The 23586-nt window shown below is 37.1% G+C and overlaps 2 protein-coding genes across 2 annotated transcripts; both read right to left on the reverse strand.

Annotated features, from left to right (window-relative positions):
* Positions 1-3591: 3591 nt before the first annotated feature.
* Positions 3592-10756, reverse strand: LOC146697513 (GTPase IMAP family member 8-like). The gene is made up of 3 exons (XM_085476292.1): positions 10675-10756; positions 9646-9707; positions 3592-8690 (listed from the first exon to the last, which is right to left on the reverse strand). Exons 2-3 carry the CDS (start codon positions 9656-9658, stop codon positions 5689-5691), a joined length of 3015 nt encoding a protein of 1004 aa, XP_085332418.1. The 5' UTR covers positions 9659-9707; positions 10675-10756; the 3' UTR covers positions 3592-5688.
* A 1481-nt stretch (positions 10757-12237) lies between these two features.
* Positions 12238-18455, reverse strand: LOC146697514 (GTPase IMAP family member 8-like). The gene is made up of 4 exons (XM_085476293.1): positions 18341-18455; positions 17777-17851; positions 16981-17034; positions 12238-16482 (listed from the first exon to the last, which is right to left on the reverse strand). Exons 3-4 carry the CDS (start codon positions 16988-16990, stop codon positions 13649-13651), a joined length of 2844 nt encoding a protein of 947 aa, XP_085332419.1. The 5' UTR covers positions 16991-17034; positions 17777-17851; positions 18341-18455; the 3' UTR covers positions 12238-13648.
* Between the last annotated feature and the right edge of the window lie 5131 nt (positions 18456-23586).

The following is a 23586-nucleotide window of genomic DNA, read 5'->3' on the forward strand; positions in this document are numbered from 1 at the left end:
ACTGAAAACAGGTCACCTGAAAAAACCTTTATTAGGAGAGTTTGAAAGGAGTGCTCTGTTCAGCTATTACAGCAATGAAATGGCTATGGTTGACTGAGAAACAACATTACTGACATATTGCTCATTACTGATGTCCTGTGAGTGACATTGTGATATTATCATGCAGTCAGTCAACAAAAATAATTATAAATGAATTCATTTGAGCTTACATTTTGTTGCAATTGATGTTTTTGCAAACATGTAACCACTCGACTACTTACTTGCGATATTTGTTAGGACAATATATAACCATGTAACTCGAATGTCCATTAAATTGTTTTACCAATGGTTTTATTTTTAGTGTGTTCATGCTTTTAAACTTGTGAAGTACTCTTTTCTTCCTTTAATCACCCAGGACTAATATCCTATCACTAATATCCTGAATATCTCAGCTGAGTCTTTCAGGTATTAGCCTTCAGATAAAATGTATAATGAATGTGTTGACTACTTCCTTGTGAGTCACTATGTCCTATCTCTTATTTAATGCCAGCACTGAACAAAGTTATCCTTTTGCTACTAGATAAGTAATATTATCAGATCACTAAACATTTGTCTTTCATCTCTGTGAGTTGTCAGACCAGCAGACAAATCGTAAAAATGAAACTCAGTCTTATCACATTCCTTTATGCACATCAGTGCAACACCCACAAACAGTCCACCATATGTTCTGAATGCCTTGACTTTAAAAATTACCATTTAGATGTCAAAACCACGTGATGCTTTACAAGCAGTTTGCCATTATAACACAAAGTGGGCAATTGAGCCAATAAAGCTCATAGACTCATAGAAAAAAGAGTGACGCATCACACAAAAAAGTTTGAGAATATAATTTTATCGAAATCCTTAATAGCAAAAATGAGATATGTAGCATTCTTGGTATTCTGAAGTTGTGGTGTAAATCTATGTCCCAGTGGTCATTAAAATTACAGTTATAGCTGCCACGTGGCAACACTTGCTTGTAGAAGGACTTTTTAATGGGTGTAACCACCTATTATAAAGCTTTTATTTAGCTTTAGGTTGTCGGGGGTAAGTGCTGGATATTTTTTCACACTGCACAAATTAAAGAAGTAACAAACTATATCAAGATTCTATAAAGGAAATTAACCTTAGTTTTTGTTTTTGTTTTTTTTACTTTGCATTCACATTTTATGGGAATAAACTTAAACTTAAAATCAAGCACATTTTATATTCACTGTGTTAGGAACACTAACTTTTATCTTACTATAGCTCCCAACATTGTTATGCACTCTTTCCCGTTGACCCCACTTCTGTTTTTATGGGCAGTGATTCTTGTGAATAAACCAATTCTGCCACATCAATTATTACCATTCCTACTGAGTCCTGTAATATTAGGACTTTGCTGCCAACTGGTGGTAGACAAATTAAAATGGAGATGGTATTGGCGTGAGTAGACCAAGCCTAGGTAATAAAGCAGGTCAAATAAAACATATTTTATTACAATATCAGCCTCTGCACTGAGAATTCTACTGAAATTGATAAAATTAATAATTTATGTCATGTCAGTATTTTGGATAAATATTTGTAACTGGCAAATTACAATAAGTAGAACCATATAGTGTAGTGTACACATTCTGTGCGGTTTCATTTTATAACTGTACTTGGTCAGTTTTTCCCCCAGCTTAAGTTTTAAGCAAACTAATTAACCATGACTAATATCAATAGACAAATCAACTCAGATGCTGGAGAAATGCAGATGAGAAATGTTGCACAAAAAGAAACAAAACATACCAAACTAATTCCCAGAAAGTTGATTCTGTTCATCTGGATGTTTAACTGGGACACTCCCACTGAAAAAGCTATGGGCAGAAGAACAGAATCAACTTTCTGGGATTTTCCTTACCTGGATGATTGAGCATGCACCAAGATAACAAAGTAATTGTAATCACTGCTGGATTAAACAGAAATGCAGCTGTGGGGTGGGAGTTAGGTTAGAAGTGAGTGTGCAGTACAAGCCACAGTTTATCATAGCCCACTCTGTAGGTGAACCTTAAAAGCAGAATTCCTGAAGCTAAGAGTACATACAGTTTGGGTGTTCCCCAACCCTGTAAGCTGTGTCTTACCTGTACATCTTTAGGCACTTTGTTACTACCAGCCTGTCACAAAAACCCATACTTGATTCCTAATTGTGAAAGGTGAAAGGTGAACCTTTCACAATTAGGCTCCACCCAACAACTCCAATTAGGCTCCACCCAACAAAACAACTCAAACCAAGCTCCACTCCTTGTGGGCAGGTTTGAGTTGTTTTTCTTCCCTTTATAAGCACAGGTGAAAGTAATTAGTGTCTCTTCATTTGAGGCTGGAGTGGTGTGTGTGAGTCCTTTGAGCAGAGCACTGGTGTGGTGGATCTTGATTTTCCAAAGACATAAACCCCATAGAAAATAATATTTTGATTCTGCCACTGTTGGGTCTGGCATTAAGGGTTGTGCTTTATCTTTAGAAGGCCCAATTCATGTGAGAGCCTTGTAGTTGACTTTCTGTGTTATTTGTTGATTGGAAGATGTCTCTGAGGCACAGAAAAGGGCCATTAAAATGATTGTAACAATAAGCTAGTAAGTTGCTCGGAATTGCATTATCAAGCATGGAAAGCATTTATAGGGCCTGTATATGGAGTAAAGCAAATAATATGTCATGTGAAGAATCCATTTGTCTCCTTCATATGTATATTACTATTGTCCCACCTTGTTCACAAAAACAGGATCGATCTTTTATTCTTCAAGGTTTTCACATCTCCAAACATTAGCAACACAGAGGTTACTAAATTGGTGTGGCCAAAGAGAGTGAAAATGTCTGCATATTGTCTGCTTGTGTTGATATGTTTATTTTTATGTGGTGAAGTCAGGTGACTTCCACTGCAAGCAAATGTCAGTACAAATACATAAAAACTATCTATTTATCTTTTTTGTTGTTGTTGCCTCAGAATTATATTCTCAAGTTCTCTTTCATGCTTTGGTACCAAAACTGCAAAGTCAGTGATGTATCTCTGTCTGAATTCACTGAGCTCCTCTTCTTGTTTTCTGGCTTCCACTTGATTTTTCCTCCTCTTCTCCTCCACTTCTTCTTCTTAGTTTTCTTGCAATATTTTCCATTCTTATTCCCCTGTTCTTTTCTGAGTCTATATTCTTCTGCTCTGTTTTTTCCTGCTCAAAATTGATTGAGCTTTTTCTGCCGTACTTGCTCCTCCAGTCTCAGTTGCTCATCTTGAAGGCTTTTTTCCTCCCACTCTTTTTGTTTTTTATTTGCAATTTGTATTTATTTTCCTCTTTATTTTGTTCCCATTGCTATTGTGCTCTCTTTTCCTCATCCTTTTTCTTAATAAGTTCATTCTTCTGTCTTTCTATCTCTTCTTCCTTCTCCTTCATAATCTTTTGGATTTCCTTTTGAATCTCAGACGTGTCGTAGTCACCATCAAAGGTCAAAGCAAAAAGAACAAAACTGCTTTACACTGACATATATTAACATGTCGCAATTTCTCACCAAAATTGCTATATAAATATATAAAATACCACATTTAATGCACCTGATAGCTATCAATAATGTACTTGTAGACTTTTTAAAAATTGACTTTCATGCAAGTACTCACCAGAAGAAGTATGTCAGATGTGCATGTAAATGACAGCGACCACAAGAAAAGCAATTCACATGATTCAGGGGGCTGGGCTTTGTCTTTGTATGACATTCCTATGAATCCATCACTAACTGAATAATTTAATAAGTGAAAAAGAGAAACATTTTTTTTGCAAGATATTTCAATAAAAGTTCATGAAAATTGTAAAAAGAAACATTTTTATTAAGCTTTCTTAATTTGTTTTCACGTATTCCTCAGACCTAATTTGGTAAATAAGCTACATTTCTTGATATAAATATCAAAATTACACTAAAAACAGTTATTATTGATACTGAAATTCAAAATGAGGCTTAATTTTATAACTCTGCTTGTCCATTGGTTATTTTAAGTGATGTAAAGAACAATGCCTATAGTCTGTTTTTGATGTAAACTCAATTGCTAACATATTAAGTAGTCACTAAACAAAAGGAACAACCTAAATCTAATTATACATTTAGGTTGTTTCTCAGTTATACTGAGTATGCAGTATAGTGCTAACCCCTAAACTGTCCACAAACTTTACCTAAAATCAGAGAAGAGAATTGTACCAGTATGATATGTTCAAAATCTGGCTTAAGTAAGTCACATGTAACACAAGTGTTCCCAACTTAAGCCTATTCCTTTCCCTGGAGACTGAAATGTACTGAAACAGTGACTGTGTTCGCCTACAGCTCTATCCTGTCGTTAAGTGATGACGTGACGAATCCTACTTCCGGGCCTAAAGTAGTCTGCGTTTAATATGGCTTTTGTGTTGTTAACATGTTTAATATTATGTATTTTCTTCTATTTAATCTCAAAAAGCTCCTAAAACAGTCAGTGATCACTGTTGACCTCCCTCGGCTTTTATTACCGCTAATCATTTATTTAAGCTCAGTTTTTAAAACCTTAGGATGTAACTACAGCCCAGCCCATGCAGCAGTATATGAATGACTAACCTCGTATTGTGGATGGATTATCTCACTTCTTCTCCTGGCTGAAGTTTTTTGGTCCTTTTACAGCATCCTGCCATGCGATTACATTTGTTCCTGACCACCGAGAACACTCACGTTAACTTTTATCGAGTGGAAAAAAAGTTAGCTTGTTTATATTATGCTAACATAGCTGTGTCGCTAGCGGTCACGTAGCACATCATTATATACCAGCTAGCCAAACTTCAGTAACCCTACAAACGTCACTGCTGTTTAGTTTTCTGTCTTCATTTATGCTGGAAGTGATAGCAGAGCTGTACGTTTTAATTTGTTTCCAAAACCCCGCAGTCAGGACATGCTATATTGTATTTAGATAGAAGTTAGCGAGCTAACTTCCTGCAAACTTCTAACTCCGTTAAATGTCATAAATTCCGTTTTCATGGATGCCTGGATGTTAAACTCAATTGTTACACCTGGTAGAGCAGAACGCTGATCATTTTATTAAAGATGAAAGACTTTAGACAGTTTTTCAACTCTCAGTAATGCCATAGTGATCGTTTGATATATGGACCTGCAGCGGAGTTTAGGTCCAGACACAACTAGTGACGTCAGACTTAACGACCGGATAGCTATAGAACTTTCTAGCAGCACAGGAGTGCTTTACCATAAGCACAAAAAGGAAATTAAGTCATATGTGATGTAATGTTAGTCCAACCAGAAACAAACCAAACGACTTAATTATTGGTCAAAGCTAAAAGCACAGTGCCTACATTAAATCTTTTTACATATTGCTCATCCTTGTGTGTTCCATAGTGAGTGGTTTTCTTTATATGCTTACACAAGAAAAAAAATATGTCAAAGGCCGTTTTCATCTCTACTGCAAACCATTTCTTGGCAATTAGGAAATTTATATTCATCATGAGGTTTTAATGTGGGACACTGACAGTGACTATGTTTACATGTAGAAACGTACATATGGAAACTTGTTTTCTTTTTCTTTTCTTTCAAAGGAAATGGCCTCCATTAAACACTCATTGATGTGATAACTTCAAATGTTGCTCACATCCAAGTAATCATCACTAAAGTGTCATCATATCAGCATATCAATGTAAAAAGTCATAAGATGGAACAGTTTTTTTCTGTGGCTTTCCTCACGTGTTCCTGGATCCACTCATTTATTTCTTCGTCGTGAGCTTTCTGTAGTTCATCAATTTGTTTTGGTTCTGGACTATACCGTTTGAGCTCGCTCATTTCTTCTTCTTGTCTCATCTTCATTAGGTCAAAGTCCTTTTGATATGCCTTGTTCCTGCGCAGCTGTTGAATCATTAAATCGTTGGTTTTTTGTTGCTTTAGTTTCATATTCTCAACTTCCCTTTCATGCTTTGCTACCACAACTGCAAAGTCAGTGGTGTATCTCTGTCTGAATTCATTGAACTCCTCTGCTTGTTTTCTGGCTTCCTCTTGATTTTTCCTCCTCATCTCCTCCACTTGCTTTTCTAAGTTTTGTTGCAATTCTCTCCATTCTTTTTCCTCCTGTTCTTTTCTGAGTCGATCCTCTTCTTTTCTTCTGCATTCATGTTCTTTTTTTTCTTGCTCATATTCAGCTCTGAGTTTTTCCAGTCGTGCTTGCTCGTTCAGTCTCAGTTGTTCTTCTCGAAGTCGTTTTTTCTCCCACTCTTTTTGTTCGTTCTCCCAAGCCTCTATTTCTTTTTGTATTTCTTCGTTCCTTTGGTTTGCATATGTAGCTTCTTCCGGTTTTGATTTAATTTCTTTCTCTTTCTGTACCCACTGTTGTTGCTGAATTTCTTCCCTCCGTTTCCTCTCTTTTTCCTCTTCTGCTCTCTTTTCCTCCATCCTTTTCTTCTCCTCTTCCTCTTTCTTAATGAGTTCTTCCTTCTCTTGCAATGCTTTTTCTCTTGCAGCTCTTTCTTGTTGAATTTTTAGCTGTGCCTCTTGGAATTTCTTTTCATGTTCTTTCTCAAGGTCCTTCTTCTGTCTTTCTATCTCTTCTTCTTTCTTCTTCATAATCTTCTGCATTTCCTTCTGAATTGCTGCCTCTGCCTCTTTGAACATTTCTGAGGTGTAGTAGCCGCCACCATTTTTCTTCACCATTGACTCAATCTTGGCGAGCAGCTGACTGACTTGAGAGTGGTTATTTGGATCATTGTTATTGAACACATGGTATCGTCCTCCACAATCAGCTGTCAGTTTTTTTAGGAATCCTTCGCTGTCTTCTTCTATATAACTCTCAACTGTTTCATTTTTTAGGTCATCTCCTCTGGTGAATAAGATAATGATGAAGTCATTTGAATTCTTGCCAAAAAAGTTTTGGATGAGCTCCACAGTTTTTTTTTCTTCCTCTGTAAAACGACCGACCTGCAGGACGAGTAAGAACACATGAGGTCCGGGAGCCAACATTGTGACGCATTTCACGAGTTCCTGTTTAACATCATCGTTGGACAGACTTGTGTCGAATAAACCAGGTGTGTCCACCACAACAACAGGGTGCCCATTAATCTCTGTTGTTTCTTTTTGGCAGAGCTTGGTTACTGATTTCATACTGGCTTTCGAGTGGAAGCAGTCCCTTCCCAATATAGTGTTTGCAGTGGCACTTTTTCCACTTCCAGTCTTACCAATCAACACGATTCTGAGATGATTCTGAATTTCTTTTTGTGGAATCTGTCTGTTTTTCGGAATTTGTTCTTTTTTCGGAATTTGCCCTTTTTTCATATTTTTTTCAAAATGTATCTTCTTATTCAGTTCAGACATTACTTCAGGTTTCAATCCGAGCCGTGAAAGTTTTTGGCGAGGTCTTGGAATCATTGTTATTTTGAAGCCTGTTGATGCCCCACCTTTCATCTTTTCTACAGCATCCAATAACTGAGGGATCTGCTCTTGGTCATTGATGTTGAAGACAATGTATCGGCCAAAAAAGCTCTGAACAAGTTCTTGGATTTCTCTATTAGTTTTTACATAGTTAACAACATCTGGGTGTGTAGGATCTGACTCCACAGTAAAAAGAATCATGGTGTAGTTGTCAATTTGGGATCTCAGTGTATCTTTAATAGTCTTCACCTCTTTCTTGTCTTCACTGGTTGGAGGATCCAGTGGTTGAACCAAGATGAAGGCATGGACACCCTCTGGATCACAGAGGGAAATACTCTTGAATGCTTCCTTCTTTGTTTCCTCCTGAGGTTTTCCACAGAGAGCAGGCAGCTCCACCAGTGAAACCAGACGACCGCACACCGCAGCCTCATTTTTAATACACTGAGATGATTCAGATTCTACTTTTCTTTCTCCCAGGATGGCATTGGCAGCTGAAGTTTTACCAACTCTAAATCTCCCAAACAGCACCAAATTCAAAGGTTTTAGTTTTTGGCTTTGAGGTACTTCTGTACTGGCCTGAGGGTTTTCATTCTGTTCCGGGTTTAAAGGAGGAATTAAACGTGGACTTTGCAGGTTTTCCTTATCAACTCGAGGTCTGTCATACAGTTCCAAATTCAAAGAAGAGTTTAGATTAGGAATTTGAGGCTCTTCAGTTCCATGTCCAGATTCTTCTTGTGGTTCTTCTACTAGGTCAGCAGTCTCTGTAAAGTTCAAATGTCCTCCCCTGTTGTAAGCCACAATTTTTTCCATCTCTCCCATCAGTGTTTCACGATCTGAGTCACAAAAGTCTTTTTTGTCAAAGTCAAGTGTGTAATGCATCTTTCTGCAGTTCTGGATAAAATGATCTATTGCTGTATTCTTTGCTTCACCCTTTTGTGTTGTGATGACCATAGAGTAGTTAAAGGCATCACCACCAAACAAGCACAAGATAGACTTCAGAGTGCGTCTGTCATCCTCAGTGAAATCAGAAGGATTGAGTACGAGCAGGAGAACATTTGGTCCAGGGGGGCAACGGGCCACACACATCTTCATTTCAAGTTTCACTTTTTTCATGGGCAGACTGAAGAGGTCTGTGGTTTTTGCCACTGTTACAGGTATTTTTCTCCATTCTCCTTGGACTATAGATTTCTTCGCTGTTAGACGAATAGGATTCTTTTTCCCTGTGATGAAGTTGCTTAGTGCAGTCTTTTCATTATCATTCTTCCCAAATATGACAATCCTGAATTGAGATGCTGTAGAAAAACACAAAAAACACATTAAATGCCATATTGTTCCAATTTGCTTAGTGTCATAGTTGTCTTTTAATTTTGTGTTTTTGTCTTGCATTGATCTAGTGAAGCTGTTTAATGATAGGGGTCTTCCTGTCATACAAAAGCTTGCATTTGTTAAGTCTGTATCTGCATTTGGTGTCACTTTAAGGTTTTCATTTTTTAATTAATTGCAGCTAGTCATGAAAAGTAAGGTTGCCACCACTCTATATTGTAATAATTAGTTATTATTGATCTCGGACTCTCTTCCACAACATGTCTTTGTCCTGTCTTCCTCCACTCACCCCCACCCAGTCATGGCAGATGGCCACCCCTCCCTGAGCCAGTTCTTTTGGCAGTTTCCTTGTATTGTAAGGGAGTTTTTCCTTCCCACTGACACCCAAGTGTTTGCTCATAGCGGGTTATCTGCTTGTTTGGTTTCTCTGTTTCTCTGTCTTTACCTTACAATATAAGGCGCTATTAGGACATTGTTGTTTTAATTTAGTGCTATATAAATAAAATAAAACAGAATTGAAAAGTTCAGAGGGTTCTGGTGAAAAAAAAACAAGGATCATCAGGGGAAAAAAAGAGCTGCTAAACACAATGCGCGCGCACACACACACACACACACACACACACACACACACACACACACACACACACACACACACACAGTAAAGTGTCTTTTGGTGGTCCAAAAATACCTGTAAGCTCACATTCCTGGTGAATGACTTTACAGTGAACTTGCTACTTGGATAATGTGTGGAATGAAAGATGTCAAGTCTTTCAACTCTTTTGGGAAGTCTTTCAGTGTTTAATAAATATTCAAACTCATGGATCTGTTACTTAAACATCTTTAAGTGTTGCTAGCTTGTATTTACTTTCTCAAATAGCAACCATCCTGAATGCAGGGATATTTTTGGCCATCTGCTGAACTCACCACGTGCTGCCATGTTTTCACCTTTTTGACCTGGAAACTTCAGCTGGACAAAATGTTGGAATCTGTTGGGGTTAAATGAAAGCAACAACAAGGGATTAACAATGAACTTGTGACACAATAAATATATATATATATATATATATATATATATATATATATATATATATATATATATGTATGTATATATGTGTATATATGTATGTATATATGTGTATATATATATGTATATATGTGTGTGTGTATATATATATATATATATATATATATATATATATATATATATATATATATATATATATATATATATATATATATATATATATGTGTGTGTGTGTGTGTGTGTGTGTGTATATATACACTCAGCAGATAAACCTTATGAAACAGGAGTGTCTACCTATGGTATTTATGGGAGTGTTTTCTACAATGAGCTTTTCAGAACCATGAACTAAAGACATTAATTTGATTAGAGTTTGAATTAGAGGTCCTTCTGTATCTGCTCACTGACTTATTAGACTCATTTAACAGGGTGTGTCTAAGGTATCTCTCCTTTTGTTCAGTGGGATGGGGCAGTTTTTTTCTTTAAATCAGCTGACTTTGTCACACAAGAAGAAGCTAACAAGTGTTTAAATAATGTAAAATGTATTCTTAGATAATACATAAAGTGTTCTGACATAAAACTATATTTCTGTGGTATCTTGGCAAATGTAATAATTAAGCATTATTACATGTATATGATGAATACAGTTCAATGAATAATCTCTGACTTAAATGGCTTCAGCATAAATAATCTAAATATCTGAATTACATTTTGAGTCGAATTACATTGACATACTTAAACATGCTGCACTGAAATTGTCCCTTTGTCAGAGCATGTGGTAATACTACTTTTGATATACCTAAGCAAAAATTCAATTAAAAGGTTGTTGTTGTTGTTTTGGTCTCTTTACAGTTTAAGGATAACCATTTGAACTCCACATACGTCCATGTATTTTAAATTTTTGTTAAATATACTTTAATGTAAGTACTCACCAGATGACTTCCTCATGGTGTCAAAGCTAATAATGAAGGTAGCACCCTAAAAGGAAAGCAGCTCACGTCCTTCACTAAGGCGGAGCTGTGCTTATTATGACAGACAGATGACTTAACCTATAACGATGACTGACAACTGTGGTACGTCAAGGAAACAGATACTGGATTTTTATGACTGTGACTTTACTTGTTCTCTCTACATTTATTTTTTCAAGTTCTTCCACAACCATAAGGCAAATGTTAGGGGCTCTAAACAAACAAAGTGTGGCAGTAAAAACTAGTATAACCTGTCCACAGGAGGATGTTCATAACTTTAGCCCACGTGAAATGAGAATGAAATGTTGGGATTAAATCTGAAGCATGCAAACAGTCAAGATATGATGCTGCTGTTGTGAAACTATTTCTAAAAGCACAGCTTCAAATGGGCAAAAAATTACTGATACTGAAGCTGAGGCTTCATACACCAATTTATATTTAATTAGTAGAAACCTAAACAGGTTGCCATATACAATTAATTTGGGTCAGAGGGCCCGGTGGCGCCAGTGTCCGGCAGCCTCGCCTCTGTCAGTGCGCCCCAGGGCAGCTGTGGCTACAATGTAGCTTGCCATCACCTGTGTGTGAATGTGTGTGTGAATGGGTGGATGACTGAATGTAGTGTAAAGCACTTTGGGGTCCTTAGGGACTAAATAAAGCGCTATACAAATGCAGGCAGGCCATTTATCTGTGTGTAACTGGAACAAAATAATAATCCCATGTATCCCAAGTATGCACTCATATTGTACCAGTTTTTTGAGTGTACTTCAGTTCAAATAAAAGAGTTTTAAGGGTTTAACCCTTCCCACTGACCTAAGGTATTTTATTATTATCCATTAAGGATATATATCAAAATGCATTTGAAACACAGACTCGTCTTCCTGGGTGTCACTGTCAGTGATTTGTAGGTTTCTGCAGCATGTCGTTAGTTGTTGGACTTGTTCTCAGCATTTCCTGTTGGCTTACAGAAATTTTGCACCAAAGCAAAAAAAGAAAAAAAATATGCATGTTCAGGTGACATTTCCCGTTTGCTAGTGACATCTGTAGCATGATTTGTTTTGTTTCGATTTTGACTCAACAAGTAAAGTGGTGTGGTTCTCTGAAGGAAAAACAAACCTTGGCAGCACCCAACCGCCCCCCCCCCCCCCCCCCCCCTCTCTCCTCTCGCTTCAGTAATGACGCCTGAAACATGAAACACCTTGTCAAACTATGCACCTGCCCAACCCTTTCCTTTCAATCTGACAATGTTCTGCGTTATCAGAAAGGAAAGAAGTGGTGGAATGTAACATAGTACTTTTTTCTTCTTTTAGTCTCCTACAGTTAGTTATTATTTAGGTATAAGATCATATTCATCCATTAATGTCTGCTAATAAATCTGCTAATAAATTATTTTTCTTTGTGATACACAAACCTACCTGGCAGTATATAAAGTTATTGTGCAGTAAAAATATACAAGGATGCAGTAAAACTCTGACCTACTGTAATGAAGAGCCAATTGGAGTCTCAAAAGTCTCAAACTAGACTCTCATGTTTATTTAGACTTTAGTTTGATTCCATTCACATAATTTATAATACAAGTCAATGCAAACTAAAGAATAGGTGGTCCTACAGGTCAGTCACCTTTTATTAGTTTATTTCAATATGTTCACTTCTGTAAAGATTTTTTTTCTCAATCAGTCAAGCTTAATTTGTGTAGCATATTCTATTGAGATTTAAAGTGAAGATTTACATATGAATAATAAGCTGATAATAACAGACAACAAAACAAGCAACCAGAACATTTATAAGGAGTGTGCCAAAAAGAAGAGGTCAGTGTAATAACACACTGAAGTAAAGTTTGTATGTTGACAGTCAACAGAGCTGACACACATACATGTTCCGTCCTCGTCGTAGCTGTCCTTTGGTGCAGAGCTCAACTAGAAACACCAGCTAAAAAGTAAAATCAATAATCACAAAGTGGTTTTCTGTGCAGCACCATTACTTATTTATTTTCACCTCTTTATGACCAATTTAACAAAGTGACCAGTAGCAATCTCCAGCTGATTGGCACTGCAGTGTAAGACATGCTTTCTCTGCCAGTGTGGTGATTGGACGATCTGATATCCTCGTGTTGGTGTTGTTCCCTCGTCATCATAAATAATGTTGTTCCGGGTTCAAAATTGCAAGTGACCAATCACCTTCTCCTGAGGTCATCCGCGACCTTGAAAAAAACGAGAAGAGAAGAGAAACCGCCTCTGTAAGGACAATATGTATAATGCTTACCGTTTATTGAAGAAAAGTATCCTGAAATGCAAAGAATTCAAGTTCCTGGATCGGCGGACAGAAGCGGTTTCTCTTCTCGCAAGTGAAGTAGATTTTTCAAAGGCACAAAAGGGCGACGTCACAACAATGTGATTGGTCACTTGCAATGTTGAACATGGAACAACATTTATTATGATGATGTGGAAACAACACCAACAGGAAGATATCAGATCGTCCATGGTGATTAATAACATGAATATAAGAGAAAATATGAGAAAATAAGAACAATATTTTTTTTTTCAAAAGTGTTGTTGCAGTCTTTGCCTATTTTTGTACATAAATTTATCACCGGAGTGACAATTTTCAAGGATAAAAGGCTCCCTGTGAAATAAAAATAAATGTGCTTTGTCAGCAATTCTGCATCTTCCTTTTCCAATTGTCTTTTAAAAAAAAGAATACATATATATTAACAGAGTAAATGCTTTTTAGTAAACTTCATTTGACCTGTGTCGAATGGCAAAAAAGAAAAGAAATCCAAAAATGTCTACAAAGTGAAACTTGCCACCCTGGCTGTCTTTTACAGCTACTCTGACCTGCATGTGCAAAACCCATTAGCTATGGTGATCACTTTATTTATACAGACTTTACATATAATACATCTAACGCTGAAAAACTGAACAACACTGAAACGCAAAACTTCTCATAAAATGCTACAAGCGCTATTTTGTGTGGCTTTCTTCACATGTTCCTGAATCCACTCATTTATCTCCTCTTGATGCGCTTTTTTCAGCTCATCAATTTGCTTGTTTAGCTGCTCTTTACTGTCAAAGTGCAAACTTGATAATTTTAGGTTAGTCATTTGAATTTGTTGTCTTTTCTGCAGCTTGTCGAAGTCTTTGTCATAGGCCTTTTTTCTCCTGAGCTGCATTATCATGAAGTCATTTTGGTTTTGTTGACTCTGCCTCAAATCTTCTGTTTCATTTCTATATTTTTCCATCTCAGCTGATAAATCCTGGTTAAATCTCTGTCTGAATTCATTGCATTCTTCAGCTTGTTTTCTGGCCTCCTCTTCATGTTTCCTCATCATTTCTCCCAGTTCCTTCCTATAGTTTTCTTTCAGTTGTCTTTCCTCTTGTTCTCTTCCGATTCGTTCCTCTTGTCTTCTTTTGATTTCATATCTCTCTAGTTCCTGCATAGCTTCCTCTCTGAGCTTTTTAAGTTGTCTCTGTTCCTCCCAAAATCTCTCTTCCTCCTCTAAACATTGTTTATCCCACCATGCTCTTCTTTCCTCTTCCCAAGCCTTTCTTTCTTTTCTTATTATTTCTCTGTTCTGTAATAAAATCCCATCAGGAATCACTCGTCTTTGTATTTCTTTCTGCAGAGCTTCATCTTCTTTATCCCACTTATAAATTTGGTCCTTCTCCTCCAATTTCTTAGTCCTTTGTTCTTCTTCTCTCTTTTTTCTTTCTCTATTCATATTTTCCTGTTGGTTCTTAATGCAACCCTCCATTTTTTTGGCTACCTGGGCTTGGTTTGCTTTTATTTCTTCTTCAAATTTGGCTGTTAGGTGTGTTAACTTGTTCCTCTTCACTTGCATTTCCTCCTCATATTTTCTTATAAGATCCCTCTTTTCACTCTCTATCTTTCTTGCTTTGTCTTTCATGATCTTCTGCATTTCCATCTGTATTGCTGCCTCTGCTTCTTGAAACATTTCTGAGGTGTAGTAGCCACCACCATTCTTCCTCACCATCATTTCAATTTTGGTCAGAAGGTGACTGACTTGAGAACGATTGTTATGATCATTGTTATTGAAGACATGGTATCGCCCTTCACAATCAGCTGACAGTTGTTTTAGGAATCCTTCGCTGTCTTCTTTTATATAACTCTCAAATGTTTGACCTCGAAGATCATCTCCTCTGGTGAATATGACAATAATGAAATCCTTTGTCTTCTTACCGAAAAAGTTTTGGATGAGCTCCACGGTATCTTTTTCTTCCTTTGTAAAGCGACCAATCTGCACCACCAGTAAGAACACATGAGGTCCAGGAGCCAGTAAGCTGATACATTTAACAAGCTCTTGTTCAACTTCTTTATTGGACAAAATCGTGTCAAACAAGCCGGGCGTGTCAACCACAACGACAGGGCGCCCGTCAATCACTCCTGTTTCTTTCTGACAAACACTTGTCACAGACTTCAGACAGACTTTTGAATAAAAGCACTGTTTGCCCAGCATGGTGTTTCCAGTGGCACTCTTCCCAGAACCAGTTTTCCCAATCAGCACCATCCTGAGAGGCTCTCTGCTTTGCACCATCCTAATAGGTGGTGTCCAGCGATGTCTATAATTTTCTGGCTTTAAAAGGGATACATGTCTTGAAACTGGTTTCAGTGGAGGTTTTGGAAACATATCTTTTGTGAAGCTTCTGCAACCGACAGTTCTCATTGTTTCCACAGTACGCAACAAATCAGCGACTTGATGCTTATCCTTTATGTCAAAAACGATGTGTTGTTTACCGCAGCGCCTATAGAGCTCTTGGATGTCTTTGTTGTCTATTAGAATCTTCTCCACTGCTGAAGACTGGTCAAGATTTGGATTTTCAACAATAAAAAGCAAGACAGTGAACTTATCGATCACACTCTTGAAAGTATTCTTGATGGCTTCCAGTTCTTTCTTATCTTCATCAGTAGGATGGTCCAGTGGAAGGACCAGCATGAAGGCATGGACACCCTCAGGTTCACAGAGGTCGACACACTTGCACGATTCATTCATCGCCGTCTCTTTAGGTTTTCCGTGCAAAGTAGGCAGCTCCAGCACAGAAACACGACGGCCACAAACCTCTGCCTGGTGTTTGGTCAACTCTGATGAGCTCTTAGATGGAATACATTTTCTTTGTCCCAGAATGGCATTAACAGCTGAAGTTTTCAAGCTTTCATTTCTCCCGCACAGAATCAGGTTTAGAGGGGATTTTGTAGTTGTAGGCACCACAATGGGATCAGCGTCTTCAGTAAAAGTTAAATACCCCCTGTTATCACTTACTATTTTCTCCATTTGTTTCATCAGTTCTTGAAGATCGTGTTCAAGAAAATATTTTTCATCAAGCCTGATTTTGTGCTGTCTTTGTCTGCAGTCTTGGACGAGTTGGTTCACTGAGGAATTCCCTCCCCTGTCATTATGTGTTGTGATGACCAATGAGTGTTTAAAAGCATCTCGTCCAAAGAAACTCACGATGAACTTCATTTTTTGTCTATCGTCCTCGGTGAAATCCAAAGGATTTACTAGGAGCAACAGAACATTTGGTCCAGGTTGGCAGTGTGCGATACACATTTTTATCTCATATCGCACTCTTTCTGCAGGCACAATGAAGATATTTGATGTTTTCAATAAAGTGAATGGAGTTCTCCTCCACTCTCCTTTAATTTCAGTAAACTGCTTGTTTTTCTTTTGATAAGGACAGTCATATCTTTCACTGATGAAAGTGCTCAGCGTTGTCTTATCGTCATTGTTTTTTCCAAGAATCACAATTCTGAGTTCAGATACTGTAAAAGACAAAAACAGAGGACAAAAAAAAGAAAACAAAGGCATTACATATTGCTGCAATTTTATGACAGGAAATTATCAACCCTTCTCTATTAATATCAAGATTAGAACAGGATTGCTATTAACCCAGGAAAGAGTAATGCTTTGTGCGCTGCAGAATACACTATTGTAGATCATTTGTCTGCTCTTTATTCAGTTTAATTCAATTTGATTTTGTTGATTAGGCGCCAAATCAAAACAGTTGTCTCCTCAAGGAACTTCATATTATACGGTAAAGAAAAGCCCAAGAATGACATGAACCTCTTGTCGTATTTTATGGTAACACAGGCCAAGGTTAGAGGTGTACATTTTCTCGATTTTCTCTCCAACTCACAGGTGTGTGTGTGTGTGTGTGTGTGTGTGTGTGTGTGTGTGTGTGTGTGTGTGTGTGTGTGCTGCCTTTATTCTTCTTTATGTGACCTATATTATTCTTGCACACAAACATCATCTGGACCTACCAGTTGCCATCTTGTGCAAACAAAACTCCACCACACAGAAGTTCAGTTCAGTGTCTGTTAAATTTGAAAAAATTAAATACAATTATGAAGAGTTCAGTTCAGATTAAAAGCAAAATTAATTCATTGTTTCATTACTGCAAACAATATAGCTAAAATATTTTTCTACTAGAAGCACAAATGTTCAGAAGTGAATGTTAGTATAAGGAGAAGAATTCGTTTCTCCAAAAAATCATAAACTGTTTCATAAACAAATGTATTTAAGGATAAGATGTTCACATGTTTAACCATTCAAGATTCTTTTGTGTGACAGTTGGAGGCTGGTGAATGTATAGAATTTAAACATAGATGTCGCCAAATATAGAATGGCATTATTCACCTGACCAGTATAGGAATAGTGAATAATAGTAGCCAAAGTATCAAGTACCATGCACCAAGCCATACTATAAAATACAATAAACATATAACTTAAAAAATGGTAAATGGCCTGTATTTATATAGCGCTTTACTAGTCCCTAAGGATCCCAAAGCGCTTTACACATCCAGTCATTCACCCATTCACACACATTCACACACTGGTGATGGCAAGCTACATTGAACACATACATGAAATAATTCAAAATCATTACACTCAACAAGTGCACGAGTATCAACATTTTTAGTTTCTGCAAACTTTAACTTGACAGAAGTTGTGATAACAAACAAATATTTAATTTATAATTCAGACAAAAATTCTGAATTACAGCTTTCGTGCTGAATACTGATTTTGCTTTGCAAAGTAAAAATCTGCTGCACTTACCTGAGGCTGTGGTATATTTTACTGGAACATCATTCTGTCATATTTTTGGTTGAAGTCACCGTCATGTCGGTTTGTCTGTTTTCAAGGAAACCAGGATGAAAATAATGAAAAAAGAAACAACTTTTTTTCTATTAGAATTTTACTAAAGTTTCATGTTTGATAATGCTAAATTTGCAAAAATATTCAAAAATTTACAAATATGCATTACATTTGTAAATAGTGCTTAAAGGTCTTACTAATCTATGAACTAACCCCTCTGTAGAAATAGAATATAGACAGAAATACAAACTGGATTTACAAATGTATTTTCCAGAGTTTTGTACATTTCTATTGGAAAATAATTATTACTTCTAAACATGCTAATGACATCACCATAGACCTATGTAAGTTACGTTGTTTTTGTCACTAAATATGCAGCAGGTATTTATTTGACCCCACTTAAGTGCTTTACCACACACTTTCTTTCCAGTTGTTGAAAGTTACGAATGACTAAACAAGATTTGGATTGCAGATATACACAAACAATATGCATTTAAACACACAGATATTCTGTTTTATACTTACCAGATACCAGATAGGAGAGCTGCTTCAAAATAGAATAATGTCAAGGAAGAGTTTGTGTGAGACCTAAACGGCAGGATACATGCACTGACAAACGCCTGCCAAATTCCAAAAAGTATGAAATGTTTTCATTGTTCAGCCTGACAACAGAAACCTGACACCCTGCAGGGTTCCCATCAGCCACTCAGTTTCAATTATGTTTACAGCAATACATTCTATTATCTAATACTTTACTGACACAGTATTATAAAGAGCCTTGGGTCAGGTGACTAAAACATCTTCCTGATAGATTCAAAAGTCGAATGCTAACGTGCAATTATGCTAACAGCTGTGACGGGGAACTGAAAATACATGTAGTGAAAGTTGTAAATTTAACCCTAACCCTAACCCTGAAAAGACACTTATTTGGACATATGTTTTAAAGCATTATCTAAAATAACTTTAACTTGATCTTGGTCATGAAAATCTAAACACTTTGTGTGCAGAATTACCAGTCAAATCTAATTTCTACTGGGCATTATTCTTCTACCACCAGTGTTGCTCTTTCAGAAAAGTCATGTATAATTGAGCACCATGCCTGTCTCTTAAAATGTCTCTGTTTATAGTAATATATTGGGTTTAGCTAGATTCCCATCAGAAAAACTAGACTGAAGTGAAACTCCAACTTTAGGGCCCTCCCATTAAAAACACAGCAGAGTCTAAAATTACCTTAATGGGCTTGCATGGTGCAGGGCTGGAAAAACTGGTAATACTGATCCAAGCTAAGACACATCCACATTATCAAACTACACATTTAATAACCTCTATCTATTTTTAAAAAAAGGTGTGTCAGGACATGAGTTCACTTCCCTGTTGAGTTCCTGGAGATGCTTTCAAATGATCCTCTTCTAAGACAAACAGGCTTTTATCTGAAAAGACTGATGAGGCAACAGAGCAGGATTCCTGCATTTATGTTCGTGCTCGAGATTCTCGAGTTACAAGTCGGTCTTTGATCCTTTAGACTCAGTCTGAAGTCATGACTTTATGACATTTTGTCAGCTCGAATGGTTTAACACATTCAAGCAAATGAAGACACATACGCACTCCTTGTGAGGTGTTGGAGTTGTGTGATTTATAATCCTGAACCGCGCACATGGACGGGCATGTGTTATTATTGAAAACCTGATTATAAAGCTTTTACCTTTGCTTTCTATGAAAACAGACAACAGAAGAAGATCAGACGCTTGACGACGCTGCCCCACTGATCTGCCAGACGAATCGTTTTGAACTCTGTCGGCTGCTGTAAGGCAGCAGGGGTTTTTATTTTTCATACCGCAGCCTGTTGGGCGTGTTTGATTTATAACACAGCCCCACCTGAAAGTAGTGGCATGTGTTCAATACGCATGTTTTCAATACATACATTTGTTTTAATGCATACAAGCTTCTGCATATTTGTGCACCCCTCTTTCTCCTTTTTTTCCGGGGAGGTCATTGGGTGTGTTTGATTTATAACCCAGTCCCTCCTAGCTGTGTTTTCACATGGATCCAAAAACACCTTACTCCTGTCACTGTGTGGAAAGAATTAATAAAACACACACATTCTTAAACGCAGATCTTCAGGACTTGTCTGGCTTCATTAACTCCTCTCTGACATTATAACACATTACAAGAGGGAAATGCCTCATTCCTGTTATCATAGTCATGAACATTTACATAAGCAGATCTTTTAGTACTCACGTAACCTGGAAGGTCCATTTCAGTCCCTCAGTGTCAGTTGATAATAGCAATTATCTGCAATAGTTTGCCAGGACTTCACGGTAGACAATGGGAAAGGTGTGCACTGTTAATAAACCGAAGTGAATTTAATTAGTGTAGTCCTATAAAAATCTTTCTAAACACACATCTTGCCACTTGATAGGCGTCTTTGAAATACTCACTTAGTAGTATTTGTATTTTATTTTGTTTTTTACAAATTAGACTACTACAGCTGTGTCTTTGGGGGGCGGAGCCAGGGTCATTATCAACTACTATTAAACCAAAATAAAGTATTGCTGTGCTGAGTGTTATCATGCATTCAAATTGTGCAACTTTTGCAGGAATGCATGGTGATCATGGGAGCTCTAGATGTTATTGTTGCCATCAGTGTGTTTCAGTATCTTATGTTGTAAAAATCATATAAATCTTTTAAACTGATGAATCTGAGAGGAAGACCATTTTAAAGAGATTTATGATGCTTCTGTTTTCTGTTATTTTTGTCTCCCCCAATGTTAAGTGCAAATGTAACTCATATTTCTGTATTTCTAAGTCCTCCTTTTAATTTGTTTGTCTCTATGTTTGATTTTTACATTTTCTTCCATTTCCTCCCTTGTTAGTTTTATGTTTCGTAACTTAATTAATTAAGCATAATGTCACTGGCTGACTCCCACCTCCCTCTCCTGTCTGTCTGATTTTGCTTTGTATCATCTTTAACTTTTTTGTGTGTGTGTTTTTCTGCTTTAACGTTTGTCCTCCTTAAATTCTCCAACTCTCTCTGTTTGTTCAACCCTTTCTTCCCCAGAGAGTCACTTGACCAGAAAAAATAAAGTTGCCTAAATTCTGATTGTATATCTTTCTATAGATACTTTCAGGAGAACTGATGTCTCCTTGAAGATACAAAATCAATCTAAAATAAATAAATACATTATTAGTATTGAGTGTTTCTTGGATGAGCAGGTTCAGTGTTGAGGTGTTTTTGAAACATCAAGTCAAATTTTATTAATTGAACATTTCTTATACTGAGGAACTTGGTGCACTTCGAATGGAAATTTAAAAAAAGAAAAAGGAGTTATGGTTTGTATTAAATGTAATTTGATTTCACTTTAAGTGGTTGTCACAAGCTGTTTGCACAGACTAGGTTTTCTGGCTCAAAGGCACTTTGGCAAAAAAAAAAAACAAAAAACAAGGGAGTCGTGAGGGAGTTGAACCTGTGACCTCTGTTACAATCTGGTCTGTCTGACACTGTACGGCCCCGGTGGGAGAAAAACATGTGGGAAAGTGTTTTAAAATAGTCTGGGTATGAAAATGTGGTTTTGAATGTGGATTTCGCTCATGTTGTTACAAAGATGTTTTTGGGTGGATGAGGTGTTTGTTTTAGCGGTGGTGTGACCCGGGAACCGACAGCCCAGTGGCTGCATGTTTGAACAATATAATGGTGATTAGTTGGTCTGAACAGAGTGAGAGACACCAGATATTTCCCATAAATCATTCGGATTTGGTCCGATGTGAAATTAAGCTGTTATCAGATGGGAAGCTTTTGTAAAATCAGACCTGGAAAGAGTCACCAACCACCTCACACCATCTTGTTTCCAGGACTGTTTTTATCCGAAGTAGGGTTTAAGGACAGTTTGTTCAACATTTTCATCAAAGTTGTTATCCACACATCTATAAATCAGGCATGCGCTTATCTTCGATGTCTTTTCTTTATTGTTTTAGAGAGCTTTGGTGCTGCTTCACTTCTAGGTAAAGAGTAAAATTACATGGCTCCTTGCAGGGAAAATTAAGTTATTTCCTTCCAGAAGTCCAGCGGTCTGTACCTATAAAAGAAAAATATGTTTAAGATGTGCTTTACACTTAATGGTCTGTGGCTGTCTCTGTATGTTTTTATATATAAACCTCTGCAGTCTATATAAACCTCTCCTCAGGGTGGGTTCCTCTTAGCCAGGTACATACAATGGCCTTCACTCTCCAGAGTCAGCACACAGTTAATGCTAGAGTCACACCACTGCTTGAAGACTTCTGCACAACCAAAGTTATGGAAAGGTCTGCGACCACATCTTTAAAGATACTTTGGTGTGTCAAGGTGGTGATAAACTGTGATAAGACAGCATCAGTCTGCTATCACGTTGTGACTACATGTGGTCAAGTTGGCAGTTACGTCCAATCTGTTTGTGATGATATTGTGATTAACCGGGAAAAATGACAAACCTGTTGCTGTCCACACACACAGAAATTTACTCTGAATGATCACATTCGGATTCCAGCCACGTTTTAAGGCAGAAATCTAAACATTCTGCCATAAATATACTGATGTTGCTTTTGCAAGAAGTCATGGATTTAACCGCACCCTTTGTTGAAACCTGTGTTCAGCAACCTATAGGACGTTGGAGGTCGCTTGAGTCCCATATTGCAAAGAGACACACTGCAGATAAGCTGTGCTCTATGGTGCAGAAAAACACGTATAGATTGAAAAAAATCTTTGCAGTGATTGCTGGCAATGTTAAAATTATATTAATTTAAAAAAATCAGTGAATAAAAAGTCTGTAGAAACAATACTCAACTTGAGAAAAATGATGAGACACCTCAGACTCGACTCGAAGTAAACAGCAATAGGCGAGTCTTTGTGGACTTTGTGTAATTGCAGACTATTCCAGAGGCTTTGGCAATAACAGAAAGCCTGCACGCCTTTAGTTTTTATATGTGAGGTTGGGACAGAGAGGAGCTGCTGGGAGGATGACCTCAGTGACCTGATCTGTAACCTGTAGGGCGCCGATCCACAGAGGGATAGATTAACATTAATGCTTTTCACTTTTGTTCAGCATTATTACTCTGAAAGTTTTTTGTTTGCTTGTTTGTTTTTTTTAACTGAACCACTATTGACCTCAATATGCTAATGCATATAATGTGGATATGTGTGTTCATTTGCATATAGTTTGGTGTGTTTTTTGTGTGTTCATAACTTTAAAGTTTTTATAGTTTTATTTGTTTGTAGTTATTTTTCTAAATTGTAATTTTCTTGCAAAGCTCAATTATATATTTTTGAAACATCACACTTTATCCACAAATCAGTTCTCAGGTTTGCCAATGAATGAATTTGTTTATATATCAAAATGGTTGCATTTATCTATTTAGTGTTTATTTCTTAACTTCGATTCAGCTAGAGAATATTTTGGTTTTCCTTCAGCTCTTCTCAAGTAAAACACCTTATTTTTTCAGGATGAATGCCTGAATTATGCACTCCCTGCAACTCCCAAGAAATATCACTACATGTTGGGATAAATAAATAAATAAACTGCACTAAATGTCTACCCTGCATTGTAATTTAAAAGTGACAACATGACCTGAGAGAGTGGTGAAGTTTACTTTTGATGCACTTTTCAAACTAAACATGCCTGTGTCTGTATTGTAGATCCTGCATCTTCTACAGAGCATGTATGGATATCCCCAGAGGAACAGAGCTGCTGGTTTGGTACAACGACTCCTACACCTCGTTCTTCGGTATCCCGCTGCAGTGC

The sequence above is a fragment of the Copadichromis virginalis genome, linkage group LG12 (genome assembly GCF_057382275.1).
Source record: "Copadichromis virginalis isolate Kocher_CV1m ecotype Utaka linkage group LG12, C_Virginalis_male_GT1.1, whole genome shotgun sequence".
Lineage (NCBI taxonomy): Eukaryota > Metazoa > Chordata > Actinopteri > Cichliformes > Cichlidae > Copadichromis > Copadichromis virginalis.